We start from the raw sequence: 17,702 nt of genomic DNA on the forward strand, positions 1-17,702 counted from the left end.
TTTTTTATAGAGCCCCTTGGTCACAGGAACTCTTGAAATCTGTTCTTGTCCCATCACTACACAATACAGGAGGAGAAACATCACAAAAATACTAAAGACTAATAGAGAGTAATGTCTTTAGGATATCAGAATTAGAAGCACTGGCACAAGAAAAATGTATGTTACATTGTATATTATCTTTGGCATTCAGTTTAAGCTGATAATATGACACAGATGAGAAAATCTTGAATGCAGTGTTAATATCTTTTGCTGGAATAGGCAATTTCTTAATAAGAAATTTAATTATTCCTGTAATAAGAAAATTTAAATACAAATATTCTCTTACCTTATATACAAACTAGCACTATAAATGTGACTGTGCCTTTCTCCTTGAGCTGCTAAGCAATCACTTGCCTTTTTCCTGGGGAGCAAGAGTTTAAACAAAAATAAGTCTTTGTTCACTCAAAGCCAGGTTATGCCATGTGTGATTTTTTATTAATTTGTAAGGCTTTTTAAAGGAGCAGATATGTAAAATAACACTACTTGTTAAGCTGGTATTTGTAGCTGTTACATGTGAAAAGTCTTTAAAAGGAAGTTTTGAATGTAATCAGTGCCTTGGAAGAGATAAGGTCTGAGCACTGGACTCCTAAATTTTAATTGTAGCTTTGATGTTTTCCCCTGTAAAAGCTGGAATTTTATTTTTGTCTCCCAATTCCTTACATCTAAAGATAACTTTGTTCTAGCTTGTTAAGTCATTAAAGTTTATCAAGTGCTTTAAATACAACAAAACTGTTATAAATGCTGGATATTGTCTGTCTTTTTCTACAGTGTTGACAATTTTGGACTTGGTCTTCTGCTTCAGACTAAGCAGATAAAACGCATGGTGTCATCATATGTTGGAGAGAACGCTGAATTTGAACGCCAGTATTTATCTGGTGAGCTTGAAGTTGAGCTTACACCTCAGGTAAGGTAATAATTATAAAATTATTTTGCAATCCTTTGCCTGTGTGCAGATGTGCAGTAAAGACAGATGGCACTTGCCTTCTGTGGTGGGTTGACCCTGGGTGGATGCCAGGTGCCCACCAAAGCCACTCTATCACTCCCCTCTTCAGCCGGACAGGGGAGAGAAAATATAATGAAAGGCTCTTGGGTTGAGATAAGGACAGGGAGATCAGTCACCAGTTACTGTCATGGGTGAAACAGACTCAACTTGGGGCAATTAGTTTAATTTATTACCAATCATATCAGAGTAGGATAATGAGAAATAAAACCAAATCTTACAAAAACCATCTTCCCTCCACCCCTCCCTCCTTCCCAGGCACAGCTTCACTCCTGAATTCTCTCCCTTCTCCCTGCCAGTGGCGCAGAGGGACGGCGAATGGGAGTTAGGGTCAGTTCGTCACACATATTCTCTGCCACTCCTTGCTCCTCAGGGGCAGGACTCCTCACACTCTTCCCCTGCTCCAGCGTGGGGTCCCTCCCACAGGAGACAGTCCTCCATGAACTTCTCCAGCATGGGTCCTTCCCACGGGCTGCAGTTCTTCACAAACTGCTCCAGCGTGGGTCCCTTCCATGGGCTGCAGTCCTTCAGGCACAGACTGCTCCAGTGTGGGTCCCCTGCGGGGTCACAAGTCCTGCCAGAAAACCTGCTCCAGCATGGGCTCCTCTCTCCACAGGTCCACAGGTCCTGCCAGGAGCCTTCTCCCAGTGCAGGCTTCCCACGGAGTCACAGCCTCCTTCAGGCACCCACCTGCTGTGGCGTGGGGTCCTCCCCGGGCTGCAGGTGGATATCTGCTCCACCGTGGACCTCCCTGGACTGCAGGGGGACAGCCTGCCTCACCATGGTCTTCCCCACGGGCTGCAGGGGAATCTCTGCTCTGGCGCCTGGAGCACCTCCTCCCCTCCTTCACTGACCTGGGGGTCTGCAGGGTTGTTTCTCTCACATATTCTCACTTCTTTCTCCTCTGACTGCTGCTGCTGTTGTGCAGGGTTTTTCTTCCCCCTTCTTAAATACGTTCTCCCAGAGGTGCTACCCCCATCACTGATGGGCTCAGCCTTAGCCAGCGGCGGGTCTGTCTTGGAGCCAGCTGTCATTGGCTCTGTCGGACACAGGGGAAGCTTCTAGCAGCTTCTCACAGAAGCCATCCCTGTAGCCCCCCTGCTACCAAAACCTTGCCATGCAAACCCAATACACCATTTTAGGATCATGGGCTGTAGACTGCAACTGGTCATATTGTGTGAATTCCTTTTATGGCTTGTTACATTACATTCAAGTATATATATATATATATACACACAGATATGTATATTCTATTGTACGATGTTTGATTTTTGGTAGTTCCTCCCAGACTGTAGAAAAACACACGAAGTATGCTCACTACTGTGGCCCATATAAGGGGAAAAAGTAAGGGAGTTGCTGAATTCCTATATTGGTGGCAGTTCTTGTGCTTCTGGGGATGTTGCCTGTGCATTGTCTGCCATCTAGTGGGTAGGAATCAAATTAGGAGATTTCAGTTCATTGTGAGACAACTCTTCAGGTCTTGTTCATTAAATCTTAACTAAATTAATCTCTGCATAGTGTTATGAGCCAATACTTACAACTTTACTTTTTAGCACCATAGTTTTAATTATTTTAGCACTGCCAAGCTAACCAAATGGCCAGAATGCAATGAGATCCTAAAATCACGAGCATCAGTCACATTCTATTGAGATTGTTTTGTGTAATTAGCACTCTAACTTTAAAGCCTACAGCATGTTACTGTGTTGCACTTCTAAAGGTGACCCATAACCTTTGGGCTTTAAACAGCTGTTGATGTAAGTCTCTGGGAAAAGCAACAGTCAAGTTTTTATGGAGAAGAGAGTCTCGGGCTCTATCGCTTGGGAATATCTCTTAGAATCCCAGACATGGGCAGAAAAGCTCCTTTTATACCCAGTCAGCTGACATGGAAATAACCAGGCACTTGTGGCTTCTCATGTTTCAAAAGTCACAAATCTCACAATTTGTTTTTTCCTTCTTTGTACTTAATGTTCAATGCTTTCATCTGGAAGACCTTGAACTCCTTTGACATGAAATTGGCTTTGTGGACTGCACAGACAAGCTATGTAGATCCAGCATGAAAATACTGGGTCTACGGTGTGCAATGGTAAACAATAAGGTGAATTAATGACTTGCTAGCAGGTATGGGGATTTTAAATATTTGTGTCATGATAAAACAACCTTTTGGAAAATGTTCTTCAAATTTGGTATGACTTTAGGCAAAGTGGAGGACTCTTGTGTCCTTGTTGCACAGTAAGGGAGAGGTCATGGTGAGATCTTGAAATGCTAAGACTGGTTGGAACACAGGACTTTGTATCATTGCATGGTTCACATCTGCCTCTTGCCACCATTTTGTAGACCTACCAGAAGTCATTGTGTTTCTTGCAGGATAACTGGGGAAAATGCAACCTATGTCTTGGAGGCCTTCAAGCTAGACAATTGACCATGACAGTCTTGTCTTGCTTTGAACCCAGAAAAATATAAAAAAAAATTTGGAAAGGACACTAGTGAAAAGCAGGCAGACTTTGGCCATAAGTCTGTAATTAAGGCTGATGAGGAATTTGGGCTGTTAATATCTGTGGTACAGCTGAACATAGAGCAGAGTGCGGATGGGGTGGTCAAATAGAGTAGAAATGCTGTTCTGTCAGCTTGTTGGTATTCTTAGCATGGGCAACCCAGATTCCTTTCTCAATCTGCTGTGCATGGCTGTTTCAACTTGGAGTGAGGTATGAAGTTTTTCTTAAGATGTTGGAGAATGAAAAGTAAATATGTAGGACTGTTATAAAAGAAAAGCTGAGCATATGTAGCCAGGTGGGAAAGAGAAAAAGAACTTTGTACTCTGCTCAGAGTAATGGATTGGGAAACAAGCTGAAGGAGAAGAGGCACAGCAAAGTGCTGAGGCTTGCGTGTTGAGAGGGAGTTGTGTGATGGTGTGCTCTTGAGCAATTTATGGCCATATGTGAACCATTTCTTGCCATATCCAGTACCAATTCCACAAAGGTGAGCTAAAATGGGAGGAAGAAATAGATGTAATGGTCTGCTGAGTTCAGAAGAAAAAGCTCCAAATGACAGGATATAAAAATAAGTTCATGCAAGCCATTCAACAAAGTTTGATTTGTTGTTCCCACATGACTAGTTCTTAAATATATTTTCCCATAGGGTACGCTCGCTGAACGTATTAGAGCAGGAGGAGCAGGAATCCCAGCATTTTACACCAGTACTGGCTATGGGACACTGGTGCAGGAAGGGGGTGCACCTATCAAATACAACACAGATGGCACCATTGCCATTGCCAGCCAGCCAAGAGAGGTAAGATGCCAGTTTGTTACTAGGAAGCCTTCTGCTTTGAAAACTGAATTTCTTACATATTTCCAAGATAAACAGTAGTTTAAGCACCTCTTGGCCAAGTTTATCCTTGGTATGTTGGGTTAACAGGATGTCTGTGGTACCAGACACGTTAGTTTACCTCCCACTGCTTACTTCTGTCCTCTGTAACGTGTTAGAAAAGTTTTTACAGCTTCAGGGTGACATCAAGAACTGTTCCAAGTGAAAACCTACCTTGCTGAGTTACTCTTCATTTGACAGTTCTCTGACCAGGTTATTCAGACAAAATCTTGGACCAGGCCACTGCAGTGCAGAGTACAGACTGAGAACAACCTCCTATTAGTGGGGCAGGTACTCCTTAAATACTGTGGTATGGAGTAAGTAGCCCTGCAGCTGTACATGAAGCTTTAGCATTAGAAGAGATGGGACATTTTGCTGTTAAGCAGAGAGGAGCTCAGTTGACACTTTCAGGAAATGCATTTGCCAACAGTTGAAATGCAATTTAAGCTGAGTATTTGGAATTGCAAATAAATGAAAAGAGTGTGGCTTCCAAGTGAGAAACAAGGGCTTCATATTGAAATTGGATGTAGAATTTGGAGAAGGGAAGAGATTTCTCAGTGCCATAACTGTACTTGAAGAAACGGATGGGGCTAATGCTGTATGTTCCAATTAGGCTGCAAACAGCATTAAATTCTACCTCAAGAACGTCTCTGGGGTAAAGGTAACTCTGCCCACCCGCCCTGCCCCTGGTTTTCACGTATTTTATACATGGTTATTTTCATTATCTAATCATTTACTTAGTCTTTTTTTTCCTTAATTGTCTTACTGAATATGTCATCATTATGTTTTACCATTTGAAGGAAAGTTTTGTTTATTAAATAACTTATGATTTTGATAACATTTTTCTTCTACTTCTAACAGTTGTGGAAAAGTTTTCCTTACTTTCCTCAGTCTTTTGGGGGGCTAATAACATGACTAGCATGATTTGATCAAATCCATTCTCCAAATCCATTATGAATGCAAGAGTCATTTTATAAAAGCTCAGATCTCCTTTTACGGGACCGAAAAACTGACTTCTGATACACTTCTGTCATAATTCCTCCCCCTCTCAGCAATTTTAAATAGCTCTCAATTAGTATTTCTGTATACTCTAACCTTCTACATTGTTAAGAGAAATGCTGTTTCATGTTTCTATATGGGATTAAAATACTAACTGTTCGTCAGTTACATATTCTGGCTTCAGGCACGTATCATTACAAATATTGATCATAAATGCAGAGAAAACCAAATGAAATTCAGCCTGTCAGATGATGTGATTTGAGTAGTCTGTCTCAAATCCACTTTGTTTTATATTTGGGTTTCTGGTGGTGGGCAGTGATTATGATCTTTTTCAACAGTTCTGCTTTAGCACTTCAGTTTTTTGTTAGCTGGTAGATGTGCAGGAGAAAGCATGTCTAATTCCAGTAGATGGAGCAGCAGGAATATGGATCTGATTCTTGTTCTGTTTCACGAAACAGAGACACTATGATAAAACTGGGGTTTACAGCCTTTATCTGCTTCTCCCTTATTACACATTTGAGCTACAGTTTTTCAGATAAAACTTTATGAAGTACAAAAAGAAGTTTAAATATAATAGTCTGTAAAATTAACTCCATAAAATAAATACTACATGGGAGGTCTGCTTGAAGAAACGTACATCTCAGTCGTGTACTTTTCTCTGTAGGTGCGAGAGTTTGATGGCCGTCACTTTATTCTGGAGAAGTCAATTACTGGAGATTTTGCTCTAGTGAAGGCATGGAAGGCTGATCGTGCAGGAAACATCATTTTCAGGTATGACTTGTTCACCAACGGGAAAAGATTCTTTAATGATCTCCCGTGTGATGGCAAAATAATGTTTTACTGATTCCACTTTCTTTCATATTGCCTTTCCCTACTGTCAAGTTACATTGCTATAAAACCCAAAATATAATTGCTTTTTCTAATGACTTTTGAGTTTTTAAACATAGCTGTGAAATAAAACATTGGTAGTTAAAAATGAGACATAGCAGACCGATGTCATTATGACTCTGGAGAAATGTAGTGACACTCTGTTAATTTCAATATTCATGTTAGTTTGGGTCCTTTTCCTTGCGTAATTGAAGGCTGACCCAAGGAGTGGAGGTTTGTGTATATCAGAAGAGAAGGAAGCTGAGTCAGTCTCCTGGCCAATCAGTGATGGGAAGACTTGATTCTGTCCCCAGAAAAGTATCTTTAAAGTCTATTTGATGTCAGTGGTGTAGGGGGAGGCATCATATGAATTTAAACATTTTTTGTAGTAATAAGTTCGGGTGTTGCACTAGTGATAACATCATTTATTTGAGTTGCTATATTTGTGCTCAGGTTTGTCCTGAACTGAAGCAGGAGAGGTTTGCTTATGTTTAACATCTGGTTATTATTTGTTTGTTTTATGGCTATCAGATGAAAAGGTAACTGTTATGGCAATCAGTTGCAGTTTACTACAAGATGCTGAATGGTGCAGTCTGTCTTTGTATGTATTAAAACAAACACGGAGTTGAAAAAGCAACTGAAAAATATGCAGATAAAATAATACCAATAAAGTAATGCTTTTCTTTGTGTATATATGTATATATCTCCATGAATTCACATAAATTTATATATATATCTTATAATAATAATATGAAATTTAAATACTTGAAAATTAAGAAAGAATTTTTTATTTTACCCAACTCTTGATATCCTGGCTTGCCCACTGGCAAAACATGATGGTTTTGGATTGAAAACTGAACTTAATTGTGTGTGTGCATATGAATTTGATGGCTGCTAAACTGCTTTCCTTAGACTCTGAGACATGGAATACAGGAAACAGTCTTCCTCCTTGACCTTGTCTTTGCTTGATCTTAAGCCTCTACTGTCTGTGCTTTTACCCCATATCTGTCTACTGATGCTTACTTTTCTCTGAAAAATTCTTTCAGTCTCCACAGAAACAGCCTGGCTGCATTCTCACTTTTTCCCCCTCTTCCTTTATGTCCTGTGGTCTCTCTTTACACCTTTCCCTCTCCCTCCTGTTCCTTTCAGAAGTCTTCATACGTGTCCCACATTCATGCAATACAGTTGACTTAAAAATCTTGACTCCTTTCAAGTGTAACTAAGCAAAGATGGAAACATCATCATCCAATGTCTTATTCCATGTAGAGTAATGCTAGCTTCAAAGAATTTTCTCATAATAAGCAGTGACCCATTCTGGTTTTGGATGAGACACAGGTTACCTCATGGCCTACAACAGAGAAACATGGGCCCATCTCATAGGCTGCGGGAGACAGCAGAGGAGGAAATTGTAATAGATTAGAATATAACAGCAATAGTTCTGTTATCTACAGGACGAAAAGGAGAACGTATTTTTGACATTGTGCTACATGCTGAGTATGTATTCACTGCCAGTGGGACCCTTCCATACTTTTTTTATTATGTGACTTCTGTTTGCTGAGGTATGCCTAGATAGACATAGGCTTTGTGTTTGCTCACATCTGCCACCACTTTCACAGCAGTGTGGTACTATTTATAAAGTGTTTCCCATGACTCTGGTATCTGTGGAGCCAATAGGAATGGAGTGTCTGCCAAACTGTTAATCACCCTTAAGCTAAGAGCTTTTTTAAATCTAAAGGGTGTACTTTAGGTAAACTTATTTGGACCACAGGCCAGCATGACGGTTTTTTGTCTAGTCTCATACATGAAGCTATAGTTTTCTTGGAGATCCAAAATGGCACCAGCTCCTTTAGAAAGCAATTTTTTAAACAGAGTTTTCTGCATGATACTTTGTGTCCCCTAGCTCTTTTGTTCCGTACAGCGTGCTGTGGTGGACTATTCTGCACCACAGCTTTTGCCTGATAAGACCTGTGTCTGGCTCAGTAGACAATAATTCTTAGGTATAGTGCACCATTACCAAGGCAAATAATCCAAGACTCCCTCAAACATAATGAAATAATCCCAGCTTGTTCCTGTGCCAGCTGAAAGGATGCGTATATAGGCATTTTGCCTTGTTAGTCTGATGCAGGTACTAGTTCTACTTAGTGGAACAGAGCATCTCCAGGTCTTAAGCTCCTTTGGAGCTTTGCTTGTGAGGGACAACAGCAGGGAGTGCCATGGCTATTGTGGATATTCTACCTCCTTTGGCTCCCCTCCCTTTTCATCTGGTACCATTCTGCTTTGGAGCTGTTATAGCACAATATACTTCCACTTTACAATTGGAGGTGTTGTTTGGTGCTGATGAAAGTACACCCTGGACAAAGAAGCAGAGATGTTGAAGGGATAACTGGAGTCAGGGCTCCTGCTGCCACAGACAGTCATGTCAGGTCATCTCCTCATGCTTCAAGTGGTTCTGCAATACATAAATTCATCTCACATCTGAGGTGTCCCTTCATCTCTGCACCATTAGGTACGTAGTGGATGTAGTGCATTGGTTTAGTCTGCTATGAACTAGTTTGCTATCTTTTGCCTTTGGGAGAAAAGCTGTTGTCATGCCTTTGGGTCAGCTTAGGAATCCATTGCTGGAACAATGGACTTTGTAGTCATTGCTGACTCTAGATGTCCGGAAAGCTATCTTAAAATAAAAAGGCATAGTTGGCTAGCTAGTTTCTGGATTGCATACTCCAAAAACCTGAACATTATTCTGTGTTGGAAAATAAGTATAGTGTTTCTGTTTTTTCTTTTTCTGGATGATGTGTTCTTTAGAAATAAGACCTTTGATTTTTTTCTTGTGAAAGAAACAACTTTACTTATCCAAGAACATTCTAAATTGCCTAAGCTTTTATAAATAGGGTCCGAATCAAGCCCATTAAGCACTTGACACTTCTTAATTTGACATTGAAATGTTTTCTTGTAACTTTTTCTCTTATGTAAAAATAATTTTATATCAGTTTCTTTTACTGGCAGACCAGCCACTATGATCTTGAGAAAGTCTTTGGCTCGGAAAAGTAGTCACTTGGGATGAAATACTGAATTCTTTGTTTCCACATCTGCCTTCCCCAATCTGTATCCATTCCCCTGATATTTTAATTCAGATTTTGTAACTCTATTTTTCTTCTCATTTACTACTCTGCTTAGTTGAGGGTACTTTTCCGTAAATCACTACTAGCTAGTATTGTATTCATGCACTAAGAGAAGAATAGAAATTCAAGTCTTTTTTTTTTTTTTTAATGGTTTCCACTTCTTACATCCTTTTGTGTTTACACAGCCACAGAGGAGACCTGCAGACAAAAGATATTGTCCCTTCTGTAGCCTCTGTTAGAGGCTTCACAGCTGCTGTGTATTGCCAATAAAACAAGATTTCTCCAAGACAGATGTCTTTGGGTATAGCTTTGATTCTGTAGTTCTCTGCACTAGAAATCTTGTTCAACCTGCACGTTAGTCTCAGGATTTAGCCATTTCAGTGCTCTACCTCCCCCAAAGCCACGCGGTGGCAGCAGCATCCCAAAGTTCAGCATGACTATAGCACTAGGCATGGTCATCGCACAAAAGGCTGAAGAAAGGAGGAGCAGGCATTGGGAAACAAGGATGGTCAGAAAAAAAATGCTTCTGTGGAAAGGGAACGGGGAGAAAGGAGGTTTTGAACCCTAGTTCATGCATTTTGATGAAAAATTTTCAAGAATCCTACTTTTTAAAAGAGAAAAATGCTGAGCAGCTATCAGTGGAACCCTGCTATAATATACATAATTTTTCTTAAATATTAGGCCACACAGTTTTTTTTTGTTTTCTGAAAAATACAGAGAGGGGCTGACACAGGTCACTTGTTTTTCATTGTGCTTATTAGGATCTCAGTGCAGATCCCAGCATGGTTATACATGTCATGTGTTACTTTTATTCCCTGAAGGTTCTTTTTCCTTGTTACTGGAATACTTAGGATGAATGCCAGAGTCTTGCAGTGAGCGCCAAAACTGGCACAGCTTTTTTAATCAAGAGAATTGGACTAAACTTACTACTGTGCAAAGTGCTATCCCAAGTCCTAGTCTGAATTCTGAAGGCATATGTGGGACTTGAGAGGTTGTTAGGCCCTGTGCTGGCCCCCCTGTGGAGATTAATTTCATTCTTTGTGCAGTGAAATGCAGTGAAATAATGGGAAGGTACATTGTACAAAGCTCAGCTTACTGCTGCTGTTGGATCTAATAAGCGAAGGTATCAGTAGCATCCCCCAATTTCAATTAAACAATGTGGTGATTAAAAGTCAAAACAGCTGTAATAAGTATTTTCTAATGTAGCAAAATAGGATTTGATTTCATATGCATCTTACACAATTTCATAATACTTTTTCCTCACTCCTATTCTTTTTAATTAGTCCTGAAGCTATTTGGAGAAAAGATTTGTGATGTTTATATTACAGAGATACTTGTAGTAGCTTATCTCTGAAAAGTCTTCTCTCGTACTATTACAACTTTTAATATTTATTCCTTTTCTTTCACAGGAAAACTGCAAGAAACTTCAACCAACCTATGTGCAAAGCTGCCAAGACAACTGTGGTAGAGGTAGGGAATTGAAACACAGTAAGCCCTATACCCCTGCAGTCAACAAACCACTTTGTTTTACATAGTATTCTGGGGACAGAGTTCTTCTTTTCTTGACTCATTGGGGGATTTTATGCCAGGGACAGTGGTCTAACCTGTCTCCTTGGATTGCCTACTCCTAACACTCTGCTCTGTTTTAGTGATTAGTTCACCATGGTTCCTCAGTTTTTTACTGTTCAGCTGATCCTGGCCAGGACTTCATGCTCACTGTGATCAGCCTTTGAAAGGAAAACAGCCTTCAGATTTGTTAAATAAAATAATACGTGGATGAAAAAAGAAACAGTAGACTTAGGCTGTGGTTGAGAAGATTCACATAAGACCTTATGCAAAGCTGCCTGATAATAAGGATAAGTACATAACAACATAGAATGGGCAAATCACGAAGCTATCACAGTTGTGGTCTCTAAAATTTAATAAATTATGTAAATATCAGTCCAGAATGAGAGAAAGAGGATGGACTAGATGATCTAGAAGTTTCTTCCAATCTTTTTGTCCTTTTTCCTTGCTGTCTAAAACAATAAGTTTAAAAACATGGAGCAGCCTACACTGGAAATATATTGGTGACTGGAGAGTGGCTAAGCCATAGAAATATCTAAAAGATAGACTTCTCTGTTAGCTTTTTCATGACTCTCTGGTAAGTTTTTCATATGCCTAATAAAAGCTAAATATGGTTTGACAATAAGATCAAGACAAACTCTTCTAGACTATTCCTAGTAAATTCTAAGTGGAAGAGGCTTGTGTTTCTTCAGGGTTTTTGTTTTGGTTTGTTTTTTTTGTTTGGGGTTGGGTTTTGGGTTTGGTTTTTTATTTTGGTAAAATCTTACCTGGAAGATGTATTTGTTATATAAACATTTCTGGAGAATACATTTGGGAACTTGAGTTATTTCTTTGTGTTTTACAGAACTATGGCAAAAAATACCATAGAATTTGTCACATGACTTCCAGTGACAATTCAGCAACAGTACATGAATTTTCACAGTTGGTTTTCAAAAAAGGTTTAAAATATTTTTCCATATAAAAATTAAATAAAGAATCTTTCATGATTCCCTTTCCTTCTAGTCACTTGTCCTTCATACTTTGTTCAATCTGGCTTTTAGAGAATTTAAGTAGATCAAAGCCTTCCACCTACATTCCATCTCATTCTCTCTTTCTGCTCTTCTCTCCATGTGTGATAGGGTAGAATTTTCTTGTCAGCGAGCAGCAATTATGTGACATCCTTCTTGCTATAATTCCACTTAACAGTCTTTAGTAGCTCTGCTGTGAACTGTGTCCACCGTGAGTCTTGTTGCATTTTCAATATCATTTAAAAACGGACAAGCTTTTTGCAAGATGGCACATAAATATTACTTTACAACTCTAGTATTTTATGGACAAATTAATGGGTGAAGAGGCATAACCAGAGATTTAGGACAAATAGATATTTTGAGCCAAATGCAATGCCTCATTGGCTTAATTTTTAAGTGTCTTTCTTCCAGATTGGAATTCAGAATGTTGTGTTTGGATTTAAGAGTTCAAACCCAGGGAACCAGAACGAGGTATCTCAATATGGCATCTAGTACATCCTCAGTACTGAGCATTGTCAGCCTGCAGCTGTCTAGAGCTAATCACTAGGCAGCTGAGGCAACTGAAAAGAGTTTTGTCTGACTCCTTAGTTAATGTCATTCAAGGCTGAAGGGTGAAATTTTCAATTCCACTTACAGAGAGAAGAAAAAAGTTTGTGTAGGGTAGTAATTTGGATACTCTTTTGGCAGCAGGGATTTCTGAATTCTGGTATCTGTTCCCAGCTCTGTTTCTGTTTTTCACCCACTGACCATTTATCTTAATTTAAGCAGACAGTCCTAGAAGTAGAGATTGGAAGCCATCCCTGCTTCTTTCCATCAAACTAGCTACAGGTCAGACTTGTCTTCAAGTCATGCAGTGATTAATTGGGATTTGCAGGATTGTAGGTTCTCTGTCTGGTGCTCCCATCCCAATTTTGAACATGGAGCTTTATACCTGTTACGCAGCCAGACTTATGCTGCCATCATCTGCTTATCGAGCACGGAGAACCAAGCTGAAGCAGGTAACTAGCAAGAATTAGAGGCATATCCTGCTATGTTTCTGATTTTTGAGTTTCTGAAATTTTTCCCTTAAAATGCATGCTATAAATACACAGAAAAAGAGTTGTTGTTCCTCGTAGCTGTGCTGATGGGTTATTTATTTCCCTTTTCTGCTTATTTGCTCAGTTTCTGAAATTTTTCCCTTAAAATGCATGCTATAAATACACAGAAAAAGAGTTGTTGTTCCTCGTAGCTGTGCTGATGGGTTATTTATTTCCCTTTTCTGCTTATTTGCATACATCTAGTTTTTATTGAGGCCTTTAGAAGCAATCTTTTTCAGGGACAGAACTTCATTTATTAAACTTTACGTTAGAAGGATGGGTGCTAGGCCATTCACTTATGTCACTATTAAGCTCAGTAAGTACATTCAATCAGAGAATAACTTGAATTTTGGAAGACAGGTTTAATCAGAAAGTTATCCTGCCTTGATGCAAACAAAACAAGAGATGGAAAACCCATCCGTCTGTTTGTGCTTGTTCCAGTGGTTAATCACCCTCACTGGTATAAATATGTCTTTTTACTGTAATTAGTTTGGCTTTAGGTTCAGCGCAGTACTTTTACTCTCTTCTGCTAGATTAAAAACCTTCCTGAAGCTGGCATTTCCTTCCCAGAGTGACTTCTCAGTGCTGTTGATACGATGAACAGATTGAGGTCTTAATGATTCTAACTGTAAAACATTTCCTTCAGCTCTCCTATCCTTTTTATGTCCATCTCCTTCTTGCTCTGTTTTTTTCTGAAACTTTGCAAATGTGACTAACTGGAGTGTCTTCAGCATTGTAACACTGCCGCCACTAATGTCACCTGAAAAGTAGAGTTACTCTTTGGTCCTGCTGCTTTCTTGTTTGTATACCTGTACTCTTTGCCAATCATTATACAGGGGCCCCTACAGTGTTAGTTGCTTACACCTTGTTGATCTGTTTTCCAACATGCATTCTGTAAGTATGGCAGGTATTTCTTAGTCACAGATGTCTTAACCTTGTGCTTTGTTATGAAACATGTTGTGTTTGAATAGATCCAGTTTACCTGTTGTGTCTGGTACTGCTGCTTCCTTCTTAGGATTTATGATGTCACCTATCTTTCCCCAAATTTGTTTAACTTTCTGATCATTGATAAAAATATGGAATGGCACTTGGCATAATAAGATCCATACCAAGGGAAATATAAACTACTGGAAATCCAATCTCAAGCTATCTGTGAACTTGGTGAAAGCGGGAGGTGCACTGGGAATCAATTGTATTTGTTAACCTGTCCTTCCAAGTTAACCCAAGGAGCTGTGAAATCTCCTGATAGGCACACACAGTAAAAGACACTTTTTTCTTTAATGTATTAAAACTGCTGTTGTCTAGTTTAAGTCAGTGTGGCATTTTACACTCTCTTAGCTGAAGTACCAACAGACACTAAATTTTTGTAACGATTCAGAGGTGGGAGAACTTAGCGGCATTTGCGGATGTGGCGGATAAGAGTAGAGACAAAAGCCCCACCTCCCAAACCCACAAACTGATAGCTATTGCTTGCTTAAAAACTGTCCCGTGTTGTGAGGTGCGAGGCTGGCTGTGCATAGAGAGGCTTCTGAAGGAGGAGGAAGTCAAGCTGTACCATTACCAGTTATGTCTGTGGCACACAGTGGAGAGTTATTTAATTTTAAAATTCCCCTAGAACAAATTTCAGAATAAAGTGTCTGACCCTCAGTCGGGTTTATTTTGACTAGGCGAGTGGTCAGAAGTAGCTGTTCAGTACCCTTTTTGGGATCAGAAATACATTGATTGTAAATTTCTAATGAAATGCAAGAGGTGTTTACTGACCTGCACAAATATTTTGGACCATTACATGCATTTCTTTTGTTTATTTAAGTGATAGGAAGTAGAACCTGCTAACATTCATGATAATAAGGTTACATGCTGAGGCACAGATAACTGTCTGTAAAGATCCAACTGTGCTGAGTCCAGTGGAATTTCTACTTTAATTTAAAGGTGACCAGAATTAAGGGTCAAAAAGAAGTTTTCAACTGAATTGTGTGATTCCTCTTATTTGGAAGGTAACCTTTGCAGCGAAAAATGTTAAATAATCCAGTATTGGCAGCATTAGTTAGTTTGGCTTTATCTATATGTGAAAGCAGAATGATGCAGGAGTTTATTTGTTTTTTAGTTCTTCTACAGTGTTGCATTTAAAAAGAAGTTCTCTGTTTATTCTGCTTCTCACTTCATCTTGCAGAACTTGGAGGAGTTAAGTATGCAGTCAGAGCTGTAGCTTTTGTTTGGACCTGAGCCCTTGGGCAATGCACTCAGCCTGGGGCTTTGAATTGACTTTCAGATCTATAAACACTTTCCTGCTCCTATTGCAAAGATGGGAGAGTTGGGAAATCAACTGATCTAAAAGGAGATCAGCAGTCACAAGTTATATATGAGCCACCAGCCCTTGTAAAGGTGCAGAGGAAGGGCTTGGCATGTGAAGAAACTCGAGGACTTGTGTGGTCTTATATATGTGGTAACGTTTCCAACACTCTCTGTTGAATGAAGGACACATCTGCTCAATTCAGCAGGTGGCACTGCTGTCAGGCCCCTCCAGAGACCCCTTGAATTGCGTGATGGGAAATGAAATGTGTAGCTGCTCAGAGTTACAGGTAGGCCTCCTGGATGTGTGCGTAGAATTCTAGGTCAAGGACTGTGATATTAGGATGCTTCTTAAGATGTGCATCTTCCTGTAGGGGCTCTTGTGAGCAGAGCCCCCGTGGGAGGGACAGCTTTTGGTGATGATGCCTCTTTTTTGGAGAGAAATGAGGCAACCCAAAGCCACAGGAAAAAGCATGGTATGACATTGCCAGGTGTGGGTGTCATGACAGCATGGGAGATGTGAAGGGTGATACAGGCTTGGACTCTTGATCTCTGCCTTGGAGGAGTACATAAACATCCATAACAGCCCGAAACGTCCCTAAGCTGTTGTCTGATTTTTTGCCATTGTTATTCTCTGCTGTGAGACCTACTGAATACTTGTCCCAGGTGAAGTGGTTTGAGATCTCAGCCACTGCCATGTTGTAAGTGTTTGATAGTGGTAATAGTCAATATGTTTAGAAATATTTATTGACTAGCTCTTTGAATATCCAGTTTGAATAATTTTCTTGTTCAGATTGCAGAGGATGGCTAAATATATCTCCCTGTGTAAACAGCATTTTCACCTCAAATAATATCAGGGGAGGAAAAACGAGAGTGTACTTTCTCATAAAAATACATTAAATAAAAATCATTAAACCCTGCATTTTATCTCTGGTTGCCTAGTAACACCACAGCCACGTCAGTGAGCACCATTATCTCAGGTACAATGAACTGCACTGCACTAAGGGACAGAAGCAGACTGAAATAAGCTATTTGTATCCTGTTATCTGTGCTAAATCATGACATTGTGTTTTATTGAGGAAACTGGAAAATGAACCTTTTTTTTTTGGTGTCTGTCTATTCCTCCAAGTGCTTCAACAACGGCAAAACTTTCCTCAGATGCATAGCTCTGTTTTGAGGAATTCTTCAAGGTTTTTGCACAGTCGTAGTTTACTGTAAAAAGCCTGTAAGTACTATTTTAAAGTGGAAGAATAATCTAAAAGAATATTTTTCCTTACCTGGATGCTCTAGCCGTGGAACTCAAAACTGAACCCTGGTACAGGAAGCGGTTCTGGATTTGGGATGGGCACAGACTTTGCATTAGGTTGTGTTTCTGGGAAACCACAGGTCAGGATTTGAAGCCAAGAAGGATACGGAATTGAGGTCCCTCTGTGCAAATGCTGTAACCACTGAGCTGTTGTGTTGCTATGGCCTTTTTCAATATTGTTTAATTGCTCAGTGATGACTCTGTGTGCACTCAGGGGATGGTTGCTGAGGGGGTGTCCCAGGCATCTGCAGTGGGGGAATGTTTTGTCTGAGAATCCCATTTGGCACAGGTTGGATACTGAGCTGCTTAGTCCTGCCACCTTACCAGCAGCTTTTAGCACAAGTGACAGCAGAATTCTAAGTTGCCATAATAAATTAGTAAGATATATGCAAAATATGTATGTTACATATAAAAATATATATTATTAGTATAAGCATGGAAGTCTTTGCATCTTAAACATCTAGGTGGTTAGTCAGGGCTTTTGACTGCATGAATGGATTTACACGCCTAGGTTTTGGCTAAATCCTGAATTAGGGATGCTTGTAGATCTAAATTTAGATAACCCAATTATAGAGTATAGACATTACAATATCCTTTCCCAAAGGAACCTTAGTTGAAAGATTTGAGTGAACGCTTGTTGGAGAGAAACTATGAAATGCAAGCTCATGATCCTTAGAAAGCATAGAAGGGAAAATGGCAAATCAGGAATGCCTCTTAGGAAGACTGATTTTGTGAACTCAGACTTAGTAGATGAAGGCTTCTGGGAGGTAAAGCTAAGAAGAAATGAAGTTAGAGAAAGACTGTGTTAAGAGCCTGAGAATAAACTTTTCCAGCATGGAGAAAGCATTGGAAGAGCAGTAGGAATTTGACCTTGATCACAATCATTGCAATCTCAAATGCAGAAAAGAAAAATGACAGATAGTGAGACCAAGGTCAGATGTCTGAGGCTAAGCATTACAAAATCCAAACAAACAAAAAAGCTTAAGCACATAGGAGCAAACTCAGAAATCTTCAGCCCAGTAGAAAATAAAGAAGACTTGAAAGTAGCAAGAAGTCTTTCTAAGAGTACATACA

At 39.7% G+C, this 17,702-nt stretch overlaps 1 protein-coding gene across 1 annotated transcript in view; it reads left to right on the forward strand.

The window, feature by feature from the left end:
- The window catches only part of OXCT1 (3-oxoacid CoA-transferase 1), an 85,371-nt gene that overhangs the window by 17,038 nt on the left and 50,631 nt on the right, over positions 1 to 17,702 (forward strand). Inside the window, exons 4-7 of the mRNA XM_030004308.2 lie at positions 808 to 943; positions 4,175 to 4,324; positions 6,063 to 6,169; positions 10,794 to 10,854. Of these exons, the coding sequence (XP_029860168.1) occupies positions 808 to 943; positions 4,175 to 4,324; positions 6,063 to 6,169; positions 10,794 to 10,854 (454 nt within the window). The remainder of the gene's footprint in view (positions 1 to 807; positions 944 to 4,174; positions 4,325 to 6,062; positions 6,170 to 10,793; positions 10,855 to 17,702) is intronic.

The sequence above is a fragment of the Aquila chrysaetos genome, chromosome Z (assembly GCF_900496995.4).
Source record: "Aquila chrysaetos chrysaetos chromosome Z, bAquChr1.4, whole genome shotgun sequence".
In the NCBI taxonomy this organism is placed as follows: Eukaryota; Metazoa; Chordata; class Aves; order Accipitriformes; family Accipitridae; genus Aquila; species Aquila chrysaetos.